The sequence below is a fragment of the Myotis yumanensis genome, unplaced genomic scaffold (assembly GCF_028538775.1).
Source record: "Myotis yumanensis isolate MYYU_CA2020_CCGP unplaced genomic scaffold, mMyoYum1.0.hap1 SCAF_10, whole genome shotgun sequence".
NCBI classification, from domain to species: Eukaryota; Metazoa; Chordata; class Mammalia; order Chiroptera; family Vespertilionidae; genus Myotis; species Myotis yumanensis.
This window is the reverse complement of record NW_027223761.1, coordinates 78687489-78701738: the sequence shown is the minus strand read 5'-3', so window position 1 is coordinate 78701738 and position 14250 is coordinate 78687489. Positions and strand designations below refer to the sequence as shown.

The 14250-nt window shown below is 52.5% G+C and overlaps 1 protein-coding gene across 3 annotated transcripts in view; it reads right to left on the bottom strand.

The window, feature by feature from the left end:
• ZBTB16 (zinc finger and BTB domain containing 16) overlaps nucleotides 1–14250 on the bottom strand; it is a 185484-nt gene that overhangs the window by 60453 nt on the left and 110781 nt on the right. For all 3 annotated transcript variants that reach the window (XM_070426081.1, XM_070426082.1, XM_070426083.1), the window contains exon 4: nucleotides 97–183. In XM_070426081.1, coding sequence (XP_070282182.1) covers nucleotides 97–183 — 87 coding nt within the window. The remainder of the gene's footprint in view (nucleotides 1–96; nucleotides 184–14250) is intronic.

The window sequence follows — 14250 nt, the reverse complement described above, 5'->3', positions numbered from 1 at the left end:
ATATCGCCTTGCTGAAGGGGTGCGGCCAAGATACCTCCCATCCATGTGCTACCACACTGTGGAGGAGCTGGAGAATGGGGATCGAAGCCGACTCACCTGTATGGGTCTGCCTGTGTGTCTCCAGGGCATCCTCCTTCGAGAACTGGGCACCGCACTGATCGCAGACGAAGGCTTTGGCGCCCGCTGAAAGAAAGGGGAGTCGGTTACTAACTTCCCAGAGTGACATTCCATTAGGAGGCGGGGTCCTGGGCCCAAACCGTGCAGGTGGACCTGGGGCAGGAGGTGAACACCTGTGACGTGTCAGGGAGAATCCAAGGCCCCAGCAGCCAGCCCAGCTCGGCCCTCCTTCAAGGGGTAACCACCACCCACATGAGCTCCAAATGCCCCGTCCAGGGCCCTCCCAGCGAGAACAGGCTCCCGATGAGACGCCTGGTAAGAAGGGACTTTGTGGGCTGCTCCAGGTGCGGGATGGGAAGGAGTGAGTGATGCGTGCTCTGCTGCCTAGATTATGCTTCAAGGAATTACTGACATACCTCTATTTGGATAAGCCCCTAGCTCCGTGTGTCCAAAACTAAACCACAGTTCCCTCCAGCCACCTCCTACAGCTGACCATTCAAAAACCGGAATGACTCCCTAGTGCCTTCTGGGTAAAGTCCAAACCCCTCCTGATAGCTCACAAAGCGCTTTTTTTGTTTGTTTTGTTTGCCTGTTATTTCTCACCGAGGACATCCTTTCCCTTGATTTTTTAGAGAGTGGAAGGCAAGGAAGGAGGGGGAGAGAGAGCAACAGTGATGTGAGAGAAACCCATCAATTGGTTGCCTCCCGCACACTCCCTGACCGGGGCCAGGATCGAATCTGCAACCCAGGTACGTGCCCCTGACTGGGAATCAAACCACGTGACCTTTCAGTGCCCTGGCCAGAGCTCTAACCAATGAGCGACCGGCCAAGGCACAAAGCGCTTCTCGGTGTGCTTAGCAGCGTCCCTGCTTTGTCTCTGCTTCCTCACTCCTGCTCCCCAGGCTCCAGCCCTGTGAGGAGCTGCTCTGGCTGCGGGAGGAGCCGCATCTTCCCTCACCACCAGGTCTCTGCACACCCTTCTGTACCTCCAGTCTCTGACAGTCTTGCCCCTCACCCTGGCCCCTCGGTACAGCCGGTCTCTACTCCTCATTTACGCATCCGCTTCCTTACCCTTGTCCCGCTGTCTGGGGGAGGGAGCCCTCCTTTCTGCTCTGGCGCACCCCATACGGTCCAGTTCACAGCCGAGCATGCTCCTTTACCAATGCCTGTGGGTCTGTCTCCATCTCCGGACACTTGGCTACCGAGGGAGGGAGCAGGGCATCTGCTATGACTACATACTTGTGGAATAAACTAATCAATTCAGTGCAATTCAATTTGGTAAACTTTTTCAGAACCACTATTCACAAGGCTCCAAGCGACAATTTCACAACGTCAAGTTAAACAGGACGACTTCTTACCGCTTACTCATCGTCTTCAAGATGTTATCTCATCCAGGGAGCACCTGTGTGAGCCCTGGCGGTTTTCTTTCAAATGTCTACTAGATGCTTCTCTTCCTCCGCATGTCCCTAATCACTGTCCCAACCAGGCCCTCGTGGGGGTGCGCCCAGGACACCTAAGACCCAGGACGGCCGCCACACCACCAGCTGCCCTCGGCGCCAACCAGCAGACGCAGGCCCCTCGTAGGTCACGTGACTCCTCACATTTCCTTGCTCAAGAACAGGGGTCCTCAAACTTTTTAAACAGGGGGCCAGTTCACTGTCCCTCAGACCGTTGGAGGGCCCGACTATAGTTTAAAAAAAAAAAACTATGAACAAATTCCTATGCACACTGCACATATCTTATTTTGAAGCAAAAACAAAACGGGAACAAATACAATATTTGTATTTGCATGTGGCCTGCGGGCCGTAGTTTAAGGACCCCTGCTCAAGAAGATACAGTGGCCCTCACTGGTTCTCCATTCTGCTCCTCAGCTTCAAGGCCTCCTCAGGGGGCTGTCCTCACTGGCCGCTGTGCAGCACTCGACCCTCCCTGAGTCTCTGGGCTTGAGTGATGCCTGGTCTCACTCCTCCTCTATTCCAGGCCCTTTCTATTTTCAAAACTGGAGAAAGCATGCACCGATCACCCCAGCCCTCGCGGCTCTGCCCTCCCCCGCCGCTGCCTCTGCTCCCCTCGGCATGACTGAGCACCTCCCTGAGGGTGCCTGTGCTTTCGTTTTCTATCAGCGCTCACAGAGGCAGAATGCTGTAGCAGAAACAACCCAGTGCGTTTTCAAAGCCTCTCAGATTTCCTGAGACTTTATCACACACTGCAGGACGCTAAGTCCTGAGGACATACCATTGCATTTGATCCTGAAACCCTTTTAAAGCGCTTACCATTCCTACCCCCCTTTAGCATATGAGAACCTCAGGCTCGGGCAGGTTCAGCAGCTGGCCCAGGGTCCCACAGGAGCAGCAGAGGTGGAGCCGAAGCTGGCAGCCGATGTCAGAGCCTCTGCTCTGCAGCCCAGTGCCCTCCAGCCTCCTGGTTCCACCCGCAGAGATGCCTCCTGGGTAGGCTGCCGTCTCTCAAATCAAAGAAGTGAAAATCCAACTTACCCCCTTGAATGCATCAAGGTTTTGTGTAAAATTCTATTTGGAAAAAATGGTTCTACTGCTCTTTAAAAGTTTAAAGTATTAGCACACCCTTAAGGGCTAGAACTCAGAATGTAAGTTGTAGCATCAGGCTTCAATTAAACACCAATGACCAGTTCTCACCAGGGAAGGGGATAAGGAGCCCAAGTAGCCTGGGACTGTCCGGCCCTACAGGGCACTGACCTTTAGTAGGTGCTCAACAAGTATTAGTTGGCTGACAGAATAAACAAGTGATACAGTGCCCCAGGAAAGATACGAAAGAACTTGCCCTTAAGTGCTTTACAAGCAAGCACTGCCATCTGTTCTAGGTGGCTGGAGCCGAGTTCCGCAGGAGGCAGGGAGAACAGCTGACCCCTCTGGGTTTCCCTTCAAGCTGGAGGGCATCCCTGGGCTCCAGGGCCTATGAGGGGCTTACAGACCTTTGAAGAAAGCCAGGAAGCCTGACGTCCACACAGCCACCCTGTGTCACAGAGGTGGCAGACATTGACCCTGGAGGTGCAGCGTGAGCCTCAGAGAGTAGACGGGCCAGAGCGGGAACACCGGGGAGGGGCGGCTCCGGCCCTTCACATAGAGAAGCTGCCCCAGCCCCAAATCGTTAGCCACGATGATTTTCTGTGGGTCTGTAAGGGATCTGGTTTTAATTGTATTTCTTTCTTTGGTTCTATCAGTTCTCATGGCTCCCTAGAGAAGGGGAAGGGGCCTGAGGAGGGAAGTGGGGACTAGAAAGAAAGGGCTCCCTGTAGGGCTGGGAAGCCCCAGGAAGCCAGAGCTCCGCTTCAAAGGGATGTGGTAGGAGGAGTTCCTAGAAGACAGCCCTGGATGTGGTGTCAGGGCGGCTTTAATGGCCGAGAGAAGGGAAGGAGGCAGGTAGGACATCAAGGGCCGGATGTGTGCGCCAGACAAGCGCAGAGGAAGACGGCACATCAGCACTCGCTGCCGAGGCAGCTGCTGGCTGGGCTCAACCTGACCACAGCTGGTCGTCCTCCAAGCCCGTCCCCTCCAAGCCTGTCTGGCTGAAGTCACAAAATTGAGCCGAGGGTGTGCAAGTTCCTGTCCTCAGCCACTCGGTCAGAGCCTTCCTCACACATGGATGCCCCGGACATCAGCTCCCATTCATCGAGCCCAGCACACCCCACCCCAACGCCAGCTCCCCCCAGGGTAGCCCAATAGCTCAGGCAGGCAGTCCCAGGACACACGAGCCAGCAGAGACAGGCAGCAACCCCCTCTCCCAGGGGGACATGCACCTTTAAATTGTCTCTGTAACGGCTGGCTCAGAGGCAGAAATATTTGGCATCCCTGAAATTAAAAGTGATAAATTTCCTCGGCCAGCTCTGATCGATAATAGAGGCCTCATCTGTTAATCAATAAGACAGTCTCTGCCTGTTTACAGTGCACATGGTGTTCGCTGCTGCCTTCGGTATGATGTCAGGCTTGCATTGAGAGCAACTCGGGTGTCTGTGAACCACATGACGATTCCCAAAATGCATCCCGGTGACATCACTCAGCCACTCTTGCATGGACACAGCCTCACTGTGAAGGTGCTGGGGGGAGGGAGGAGGTCGTGCCCGCGCCACACAGCGGGTGCATTCACCCCCACAGCACTGCCGGGGGCTCCTCCTGGAGTGGGCGAACTCCCAGGCACGGCTCGGGGATGGCCACTCCTGGCCACATCCCCCCTATAAGCAGGGGATGTGTCTTGGGGCCCATGGAATATATGCCAAAGGGGAATTACAGTCACGAACGGAGACAAATTCCTGTCTGCAAGGAGCTTACATTCTAGAGAGGAAGGCACATTTTGTAAAGTAAAAGAAACAAAAATAGGTGGTGACGAGTGATAAATAAAAAAGAAAAATAAACTAAGTGAAGAGAGACCAAGGTGCCGGGGGTGCCACCTCACACGGCGTGGCCAGGGAAGACCGGTGTGAGCTGATGGTGATGGAGAAGTGCAGGCAAGGGACACACGCACGCCACTGCACGCCACTACGTGGGAAAGCCCATTGCAGGCACAGGCAGGGCGAGGGGGCCGCTGGAGGGAAGGGAGCCGCTGGGAGAGTGAGAGACGGGGTGAAGTCAGGGATGGGCTGCAGAGAGAGAAATTAAACAGGAAGGAGGGAGAAGCACAGGATGAGGCGGGCTAGACCCCTGCTCTCCTCCCTGGCAATCGCAGAGCTTAGTGAACGAAAGGAGATGACAGCAAGTTCTGGGTGGGGAGGGCTGGGCCCCAGGCCCGGCTCAGCCGTACTGCTGTGGACACCACACTGGTCATCACACTTCATGAACTAGCTCCGTCCGTAAGAGGGATGGCCGTCCCTGCCCGCCCTGCTCGCAGCTGGGGTACGGATGGCAGGAGGTCACGAACACGAGTAAACACACCACACGGTTCCTCCCAAGCACTCGCAGATGTAAGAGCCCGGTGTCATTTCTACCTCAGGAAACAGCAGAGTCTGGCTAAGGTCTCGGATTCAGGTCAGACAGATCAGAGTTCAAATCCCAGCCAAGCTCACCACCAGTGTGAGCCTCAGCCAGGGCCCTCATCTCCACGGGCTGTCGCTTCACCTGGGATGTGGGAGCAGCAGGAATCAGCCCCAGAGGGCTGAGCGAGGTGGGAAAGGGCCGGGCTGTCTGAGGGCTGATGTGCAGAGCCCGGAGCAGCAGCCCTTCTGCACCACAGGGCGCAGGGCGCACGGCTCCTGGGAAGAACGCCGCTCTGCACGACTGCTCCATGGACACTCGATGTACCGTTATTTGGGGGTCATTTATCTTCTGTGAGGTGAGGCTCACATTTGTAAAGACATATTTCACTATAATCTCTCACACACACCTTGTCCTCTGACTTAAAGGTGAGCGGCTGTCTTGTTGAGGGAGCAGGAGTATCTGTCACAGGACCAACCTGTCAGCACTGGCAGCTCCTCAGCACCGGCCACGAACAGCGCCGAGCCTGGGAGTCCCTCGGCCGCCCTGCCTGCTGGGCTCCGCTCCAGCCTCCCAGCCTCCCGGCAGACGGCAAGCTCCCTGAGGCCTGGCCCCTGTCATGCTCGCTCTCTACCCCCGGTGCCCTGCTTCATGCTTAGTTTCTGCCCAATAGTGCCTGATAAACAAAGAAACCCTCAGCCAGGCTCCCGGGAGCAGAACTGATCAGGGAAGGGACAGTGGCCATTCCGGGCACTGCCAGGCTGTCCCCTAGGGGGTGGCAGAGTCCTTCTTCTACACACTCTCCCGGGTTCTCTACTGCCCCCTTCTCACAGCTCAAGGTCCACAGCCTCTGGCTGGAACCCAGGCCATTGAGCAGAGAAGAAAGGAGAGGCTGGGAAGTGGGGCCGTCTGCCTCGTCTGGAGCAAGACCTCCCCCTCATCAGCCCCTGCCCTACCCCCCCCCCCCCCCCGCCCGCCCAGTTGCCCAGGACTCACGCCCTTGCAGCAAAGAAGCAACCCCTCCCTCCAGTACACGCAGGAGTCACCTGTCCAAGGAGCCCTCCTGCAGCCAGAGTGGACCCTCACCTGGTGGGCTGGGGGCTGCTGTGACCTCCACTCTCAGCCCGGGCACTGAGTTTCTCTGAGAGTCAGTGTTACAGAGACAGGCAGGTGGCTCGGTTGGCTGGAGTGCTGCTCTGAGCACCTAAAGGTTGCAGGTTCGATGCCCGGTCAGGGTATGTATGGGAGGCAACCGATCGATGTTTCTCTCTCTTCCCCCTCTCTCTCTAAAAATCAACAAAACATACCCTCAGGTGACTTTTAAAAAAGAGACAGAGAGACATCTTTGCCCCTGCCAGCTCCCAGGGGTCTGCAGGTGAGGGCTCAAGCGCTACACTGGGGGGAGCAGGCACCACCTGACCAAGTGCATTTCCTAGGCTGCTACGTCTCCCTTGACTTCCTGATGCTTCCAGAAAGCTAGACAGGGGCTAGAGGAAGGAGGGGGTCCCAGCAGGTGAAGAGGAAGGAGGCGGTCGCTGCAGCCCACAGCGAGACTGGAGCTGGTCTAAGGCCTCCTTGTGTGGCAGCCGCGTTCACGCCGGGCTCAGGATCACCCGACTCGCAGGAATCGGAGGGACAGGCCAGGAAAGCACTTTCAAAGCCATAAAGCTTTCTCTAAATGGCCAGCATTCCAAGGGCAACAGAGCTGAAATCCAGCAGAAGGCGGGGTGTCGAGCTCCCCGCACACCCTCCCCGCACACTCTGGCCTCCCCTTCTTGGCAAAGGACAGCGTCCTCCTCCTGCTTGCTTCCCCACTGGAACCGGGCGGGGAGGGGGGGGGGTAGCCAAACATCTAGGAAGGGAGAAGATGCTGAACGCAAGCAGATGTGGGCCGCTGACTCTCTATAATAAATAAGGCAGAAGCCAATGAGAGAAGAAAAAAAGCTCAAAACCCCTCCCTCTCCAAAACCTTCCCCTCCACCCACCCCCCTAATAAAAAGGGGCGGGGGAACCACTAAAAAAAAAAAAAACACCCAAGGTCTGCCAGCATCTAATGTTGAGTAATGTGTCCCTTTTCTTTTAATTCCTTGAGATTTTAAAATAAACATCTTGAATGTTCTGATGAGATATGCATGCCTGCTTACATAAGGAAGTACAGAGTGTACCAAAACAGCAGACCCAAAAAAAGCATAAGCTGTCAGAACAATGAGTACAGACACGGGCATTCTGCGGCGGGCCGCGGCGTACAGTTTTATTTACAGTACCTCTTATCAGACAGAACACCCGCCGGCTGCCAGCTCCAGCGAGGCCGGCACTGCGTGTTCTTTCACGCAGGGAGGCGCGTGCCCCGGGAGGAGCTGGGAGGCACGCTCTCCCCGACACACCCCTCTCCTTTATCAGCAAAACAAAAACTGATCAGGAACCAGAGTCTCCATAAGGTACACACATTTGGGGACAGGGGAGAGGGAGGCAGGCAGGCAGGCAGACGAGGGCTGAGTGGAAAACAGCCGGCCCTGTCGATGGGCCCAGGATATGGTTGACAACAGAGTGGGAGACAGGCCCGCGCCTGGCCTCCCTGCGGGACGGAGGGCGACGGCGCTCAGGTGCAGGGCCCCCATCAGAGGCAGGACTGAGAAAGCCGCCCGGACAGGCTCGGCCAGCCGGGCAGTAGAGATAGGGAGTCGCCGGGGCTGCAGGCGGCAGGGTTTCAGATCTCTAGAACCGCATTCCCATCAGGGAACCGGTCAGTGGCTGGATACCTCACCCTGGGCGGAATGTCCATTCTGTAGAAGATAAGCCCTTGGAATGGATCAGAAGACAACACCGAGGCAGCTCTCGTGTGAGAGAACATTTCTTACCCAACCTAATAGCCCTCGTTCTACCAGGCGGTTCCGTGCTGCCCTGGGGCGCTGGCTATCCCTGCTCTCCTGTCCCACAGAGAAAACAGAGGCCCACCTTGTCCCTGGTTCCTGCACTCAGTTCTCAGCCCGGAGAGCCTTGGGGAGCTCCCCTGTTCCCACTTCCAGCCCCAGCAGTGACCCAATCGGCTTAGGGACACAGCCCTGCCAGCGCGCCCTCTCCAGCAGCACCGGCAGGAAGCTGAGAATCCTCCACTCAAACAGACCTGGGCTCAGGCCCTGGGTCCAGCATTTCCAGCTGCCGCCCTGAGCAAGCTCATTCTCTTCTCTGGGCCTTTCTTCACCTGTCAAATCGGCGCACAGTAGGCACTTCCCAGGGCTGAGTAATGACGAATTCCAATAGCACATGTAAAGTCCTTACCGCCGCGTCTAGTACACAGTACCGCTCACTAAGTGCTAGCTGTCATTAAGGTCATCATTGCCACTACCTTCTCCCCCAGTGTCGACGTCTGAGTCCCTCGTGGCCATAAATGCGTGCAATAAACACAGCATTTAAAACATTCTCACCACCCCAGCCAAACCACAAAGAGAAAAAGAAGGGAGGCAAGCCACCACCCTGGACACGTCTTCGGCAGGTCTCCTCTGGGGGTGGAAGCTAAAGAAAGGCAGATGACACTACAACTGCCCCCCCACAAACACCTGTGCACAAACCAACAAGGCACAAGTAAAGACGGGCCCGCGCACCCTGCCCTGGCCTTGGAGGAGATAGAAGAAATGACACCTCTCCAGCCAGCACCCAGCACTCATGGCCAAGTCTTGATGGCATTATCCTCCTACTGAGATGAGTCCGAACCTATCTAAGGTGAATTATGTTGAATAAAATACAAGTAGGATGGTAAACTTGTCGCAGTGAAAACAACAACATACAGCCCAGCTGGTGTGGCTCCGGTGGTTGGGTGTCATCTCAGGCACCAGGAGGTTGCCAGTTTGATTCCCAGTCAGGGCGCATACCCGGGTTTCAGGCTCCATCCCCAGTAGGGGGCATGCAGGAGGCAGCGATTGATGTTTCTCATATTTCTCTCTCATCAATGTCTCTTTCTCTCTCTCCCTCTCCCTTCCTTTCTCTGAAATCAATAAAAACATTAGAGAGAGAGAGAGAGAGAGAGAGAGAGAGTGAGAGAGAGAGAGAGAAAGAGAGAAAGAACACACAACATACAAATCTTCCTGAGGTCTGAGCACTGATTTGGAGGGTCTCCTTACCACTGCCTATACCCATCTCTCCCCAGCTACTTCTGTGACCAGCGAATCAGGGCACTGTGGTATCAATGCCATGGAACAAAACCTCTTACAATGGGATGAGCCCTGCGTGATGGACTCGGCTGGCTCCCGGACACTCTGGCCAACTTGGAGACCTCCCCGAGAGGAAGTCCTACAGCGGCTTGGGCTTCTGCCATGGGTGGTATGGCCCTGGCACCAGCTTTGTGGCCTCACTTCTTCTTAAAATGGGGTTATGACTCCTCAACAGTTTAAACAAGAACCTATATGAAGTTCCCAGCACATACTAGGTGCCTGAATGGTGATTACGAAATAATTTCACTTCATCAGGTTGATAAGCTCTAGGAGGCCAGCCTCCAGCCTGAACTCCAGCCCATAATACCCCTGCCCCACAGCTCCTGGGGAAAGGTCCCCCCGCAGTGAGTAAATGGCCGGGGAGGCAGGAGCGCCCGCTCCAGGGCTCCTGTCCCTGTGTTATTCAGCTGTCTGGGATGACAGAGGGGTCACCGTCAGAGGAGGGAGGTGGACACCTGGCTCAAGGAGGGCTCTGCTCTAAGGAGCACCCAAGAGTTCCCGAAGCACCAAAAGGCTCAGCGCCCCCACCCACCCACCCACCTCCACCCCTGCCCGAGAGTGTGGCCTTGGCTGAGTCAATTCACCTCTTCATCTCTAAATGACAAGCTTTAAGTCGGGACAACTCTAAAGCAAAGATGAACGGTGTTGTGTATGAAGGAGCTGGAAGCAGGCGACGAAGACGGTAACAGCGGCTGTACAGGAGCTCAGGGGCTCGCAACTGGGTGATGGGAAGGCGCTGGCTGGACCGCGGGGCCGGGCTCCTGGCTCAGCAGGGATTGCTCTCAGGCAGGCAGCGGGGAACAGAGTCCAGCTGCTGGGGATCCTCAGCCAGATGAGCCACGCTGAGCCCAGGACCTGCGGCAGAGGCCGGCCCTGAGCTCCTGGGAGCGGTGACAATCTCCGGTCTTCGCAGCTTTGCTTTGTTTAAAAAAGGTGGCGCTTGGCATTTGAAAGGAGACTAGGTTAAAGGGCCAGGAAAGCCCCAGGCGGGGCTGCTGCCATGATTTAGTGGGACATCCCCTCAACCCATGGGCACCAACAATCCTCTCCCTCCTGGTCGAACGTGGGATTCTCAGATGAGAGGTTCAGCATGTAGCCGTCTCCAAGCTGCTTGTTACCTGAGCCTCTGGGTCCCCTCCTGTCCACCGCACTTTCCCTGCTCCTTTCTCCCCAAGCACCTCAGAGTTCTCTGTCACAGGCCTTCCCTGGAATTGGGGGGGGGGGGGGGGGCTCCCACATGAATATTGAACCGTGGAGAAAAGCAAAACCAGGCTGCGGGGGTCGGGGGGGGGGCGGGGGGCGTAGAGGGAGGAAGGCCAGAATCAAAACCCTGCCAACCCACAAAATTCAAGCTAATGTCTGCCACTGCCTGGCCCCTAACATCCCCCAACCCGCTTGCCAATTGTTTTCACTGGAGGCATCTGCAGAGGGAGGGGGCCAGTCCTTCCCCAGCCCACCTGCCCTCTGGGACTCCCTTTCTCCCGGCAGGAGCCTCCTCCCTCCTGCTCACTGACCAAAGGTGTGCCAAGTCTCCTCCCAAGACTGGGATCTCTCTGGGGTCCCTGTGGTGACAATTCCCCCCTCCCCTCTTCTCAGAACCTCCTGCTCTCTCTCCTGTTCCTAGCACGTCTCTTTAATTCCACTTCCAACCATGGGTGTGTGTACTTTGTCTTTAAGTTGAATCACCATAAGTAACCATATGTCTTTCTTTTTCATTTTTAAATGTTAGTTTCCAATTAATTGGACATAATTTCATGTTTGTTTCAGGTGTACAACATGGTGGTCAGACATTGATATAATTTACAGAGTGGCCCCCGATTCTAGTATCCATGTCACTTTTCAACAAGTGACAAGAAACCAAGCGTTTCGGGGCCTCAATGCTGTCGCGCGTGTGATGACAAGTGCGCCTCCTAGGAGCTGGGAGCAGGGGTCTGCATGCCGTCTGCTGGCCGTTTCTACGGCTGTGAGCAGACAGGAGCTCCTATGCCTGCTCCCCCGGGAAGCCACACGCAGCCCCCTCCCAGACACCCGGGCCGGGCTGCTGGCGAGAGGCAGGGCCCTGTGTCAGCAGAGGAGCCTCACAGTCAAGCCCATCGCTGGCTCTGATGTCAACAGATCCAAGATTTCAGCTCAGAGACCCACCAGCTACATCAAGAGCGTGAGCAAGCTAACCGCTCTGAGCCTCGGTTTCCTCGCCTGTAAAGAGGTAATGGTGCACTTCCCCTCTCCTCCAAGTGGGACTTGGAAGCTGCACAGCTCCAGAGAGCAGCACTCACTCAGAAACGAGGCCGCAGGTTGTCAGGGGGTTTAAATGAGGAGCCGCACATGAAGGTGCCTTACCATGGGAACTGGCAGGAGTCTCTGCACCTTAACGCTTTCCTTCCCAGGGCCCTAGGGGTCCCACAAGGGCTGCCCTGTGATGAGGATCAATGCTGCTGCTGCGTCGATAGTAATAATGAGTATTAATAATATGTATTGAGCATTTATTATGAAATGAGAACTGCCCTGCTTTACACACAATATGCTATTTAGTTCTCCCATTAATTCTAAGGTTACGCTCGTTTTATAGATGTGAAAATTGCTGTTGGAAAAGCTTGGTTCACTTGTCCGAGGTGTCATAGATAGTAAGTGTCAACAGTAAAGAAACTAACTCAAACAGGTGGAAGCAGGGGCAGCCCAGCTAACTAGAAGGCCCTTTAATTATATAAAAGGTTAACGAGTAAGAAGTTCATAGTAAGGGGAGTAGGAAAAGGTCCCGAAGGCAGTGTGCCCGAGTCCTCTGCTGTTCTCCACACTCGGGCTCACTCCTTGGAGCCAGGGGATCATTCCCCAGGCTCGGAGGCCACCCTCCGCAGTGTGTACCCTCTTCTCTGTGCACTTCACTACTCAGAACTCTCGCCTCTTGGTCCAGGAATGTAACATCACTGTCCATGAGAGAGAGTCTGGACTGGAAGCCAGCAGCACAGGGTCTAGATCTGGCTCTGCTGTGCACTTTGGTGTCTTCCAGAATCCTGCTTTATTGGCCTCCATTTATCCATCTGTAAATTGGCCATCATTTTCCTAGCCACTTCCTACCACCTAAAGCTGTTATGGAGAGGAATGAGTTCCAGGACATGAAAACATGTAGGGCTTTACAGAAGAAAAGACACAGTCAATCTTCAAAACTGACTTACATCACTCTCAACAGTGGATAGATAATCCAAATAGAGAATCAATAAGGAAACAGCAGATCTGAACAACACTATATAGATCAAATGAACCTATTAGACATATATAGAACATTCTATCCAACAACAGCAGAATACACATTCTTCTCAAGCACACATGCAATATTTTCTAAGACAGACCATATGTCAGGCCATTAAACAAGTCTCAACAAATTCAAGAAGACTGAAATCATACCACGTATCTTCTCTGACCATGATGGCATGAAACTAGAAACCAGTAAGAGGAAAACTGGAAAATTCACGAACACATGGAAATTACACAGCATGCTTATGGACAACCAATGAATCAAAAAAGAAATTAGAAGGGGAAACAAAGTTTCTCGAAACAAACAAAAATAGAAAAGCAACATTGCAGCAAAATTATGGGATGCAGCAAAAGCCGTTCTAAGAGAAAAATTCATAGCAATAAATGCCTATATTAAGAAACAAGAAAGATCTCATATAAACAACCTAACTCTATGCCTTAAGGAGCTAGAAAAAAAAAACAAGCCCAAAGTTGGCAGAAGAAAGGCAGAAATAAATATTAGAGCAGAAATAAATGAAATATAGAATAGAAAAGATTAACCAAATTAAGAGATGGGTATTTGAACATAAACAAAATTGAAAAACCCTTAGCTAGACCAAGGAAAAAAGAGAGAAGACTCGAATCAACAAAATTATAAATGAAAAAGGAGACATGACAACTGATACCACAGGAATGCAAATGATGATAAGAGGGTACTATAAGTAACTACATGCCGACATACTGAACAACCTAGAAGAAATGAAAAAAATTCTTAGGAACATACAACTTACCGAGATTGAATCAGGAAGAAACAGAAAATCTGAATACACCAATTATTGTAAGAGGATTGAATCAATAATAAAAATTCTCCCAATGAAGCAAAGTCCAGGACCAGATGGTTTCACTGGTGAATTTTACCAAACATTTAAAGAAAAATTAACACCAATCTTTATCAAACTTCCAAAAATTTGAAGAGGAGGAAAAATTCCAAAACCCATTTTACAAGGCCACTATTCTGATACCAGAACCAGAAAAGGACACTACTAGAAAAGAAATTACTGGCCAATATCCCTGATGATATAGATGCAAAATCTCTCAATAAAATACTAACAAACTGAATACCACAGCACATTAAAAGGATCATTCGCCATCATCAAGTGAGATTTATTCCTGAGATGCAAGGATGAATCAACATATACAAATCAATCAATCGGATACATCAAATAAATAGAATAAAGAATCATATGATCATCTTAATAGATACAGAGAAAGCATTTGACAAAATTTAACATCCATTCATGATGAAAACTCTTAACAGATTAGGCACAGAAATAACATAATAATGTTATCTTAACATAATAATGGCCATATATGATAAGCCCAAGCTAATATCATATCAACAGTGAAAGGTTGAAAGCTTTCCTTCTAAGATCATAAACAAGGCAAGGGCACCCTCTCCTCATTCCTATTCAACATAGAACTGGAAGTCCTAGCTAGAGCAATTAGTAAAGAAAAATAAATAAAAGATATCAGAAATGAAAAGGAAGAAGCAAAATTGTCTCTATTTGCAGAGGACATATAAAACCAATAAAATACTTAGAAATAAATTTCACCAAGGAGGCGAAAGATCTCTCCTCTGAAAACTGTGAAACACTGATGAAAGAAACTGAAGACACAAATAAATGCAAAGATACCCTGTGTTTATGGACTGGAAGGATTATATTGCTAAAATGTCAATACTACCAAAAGCC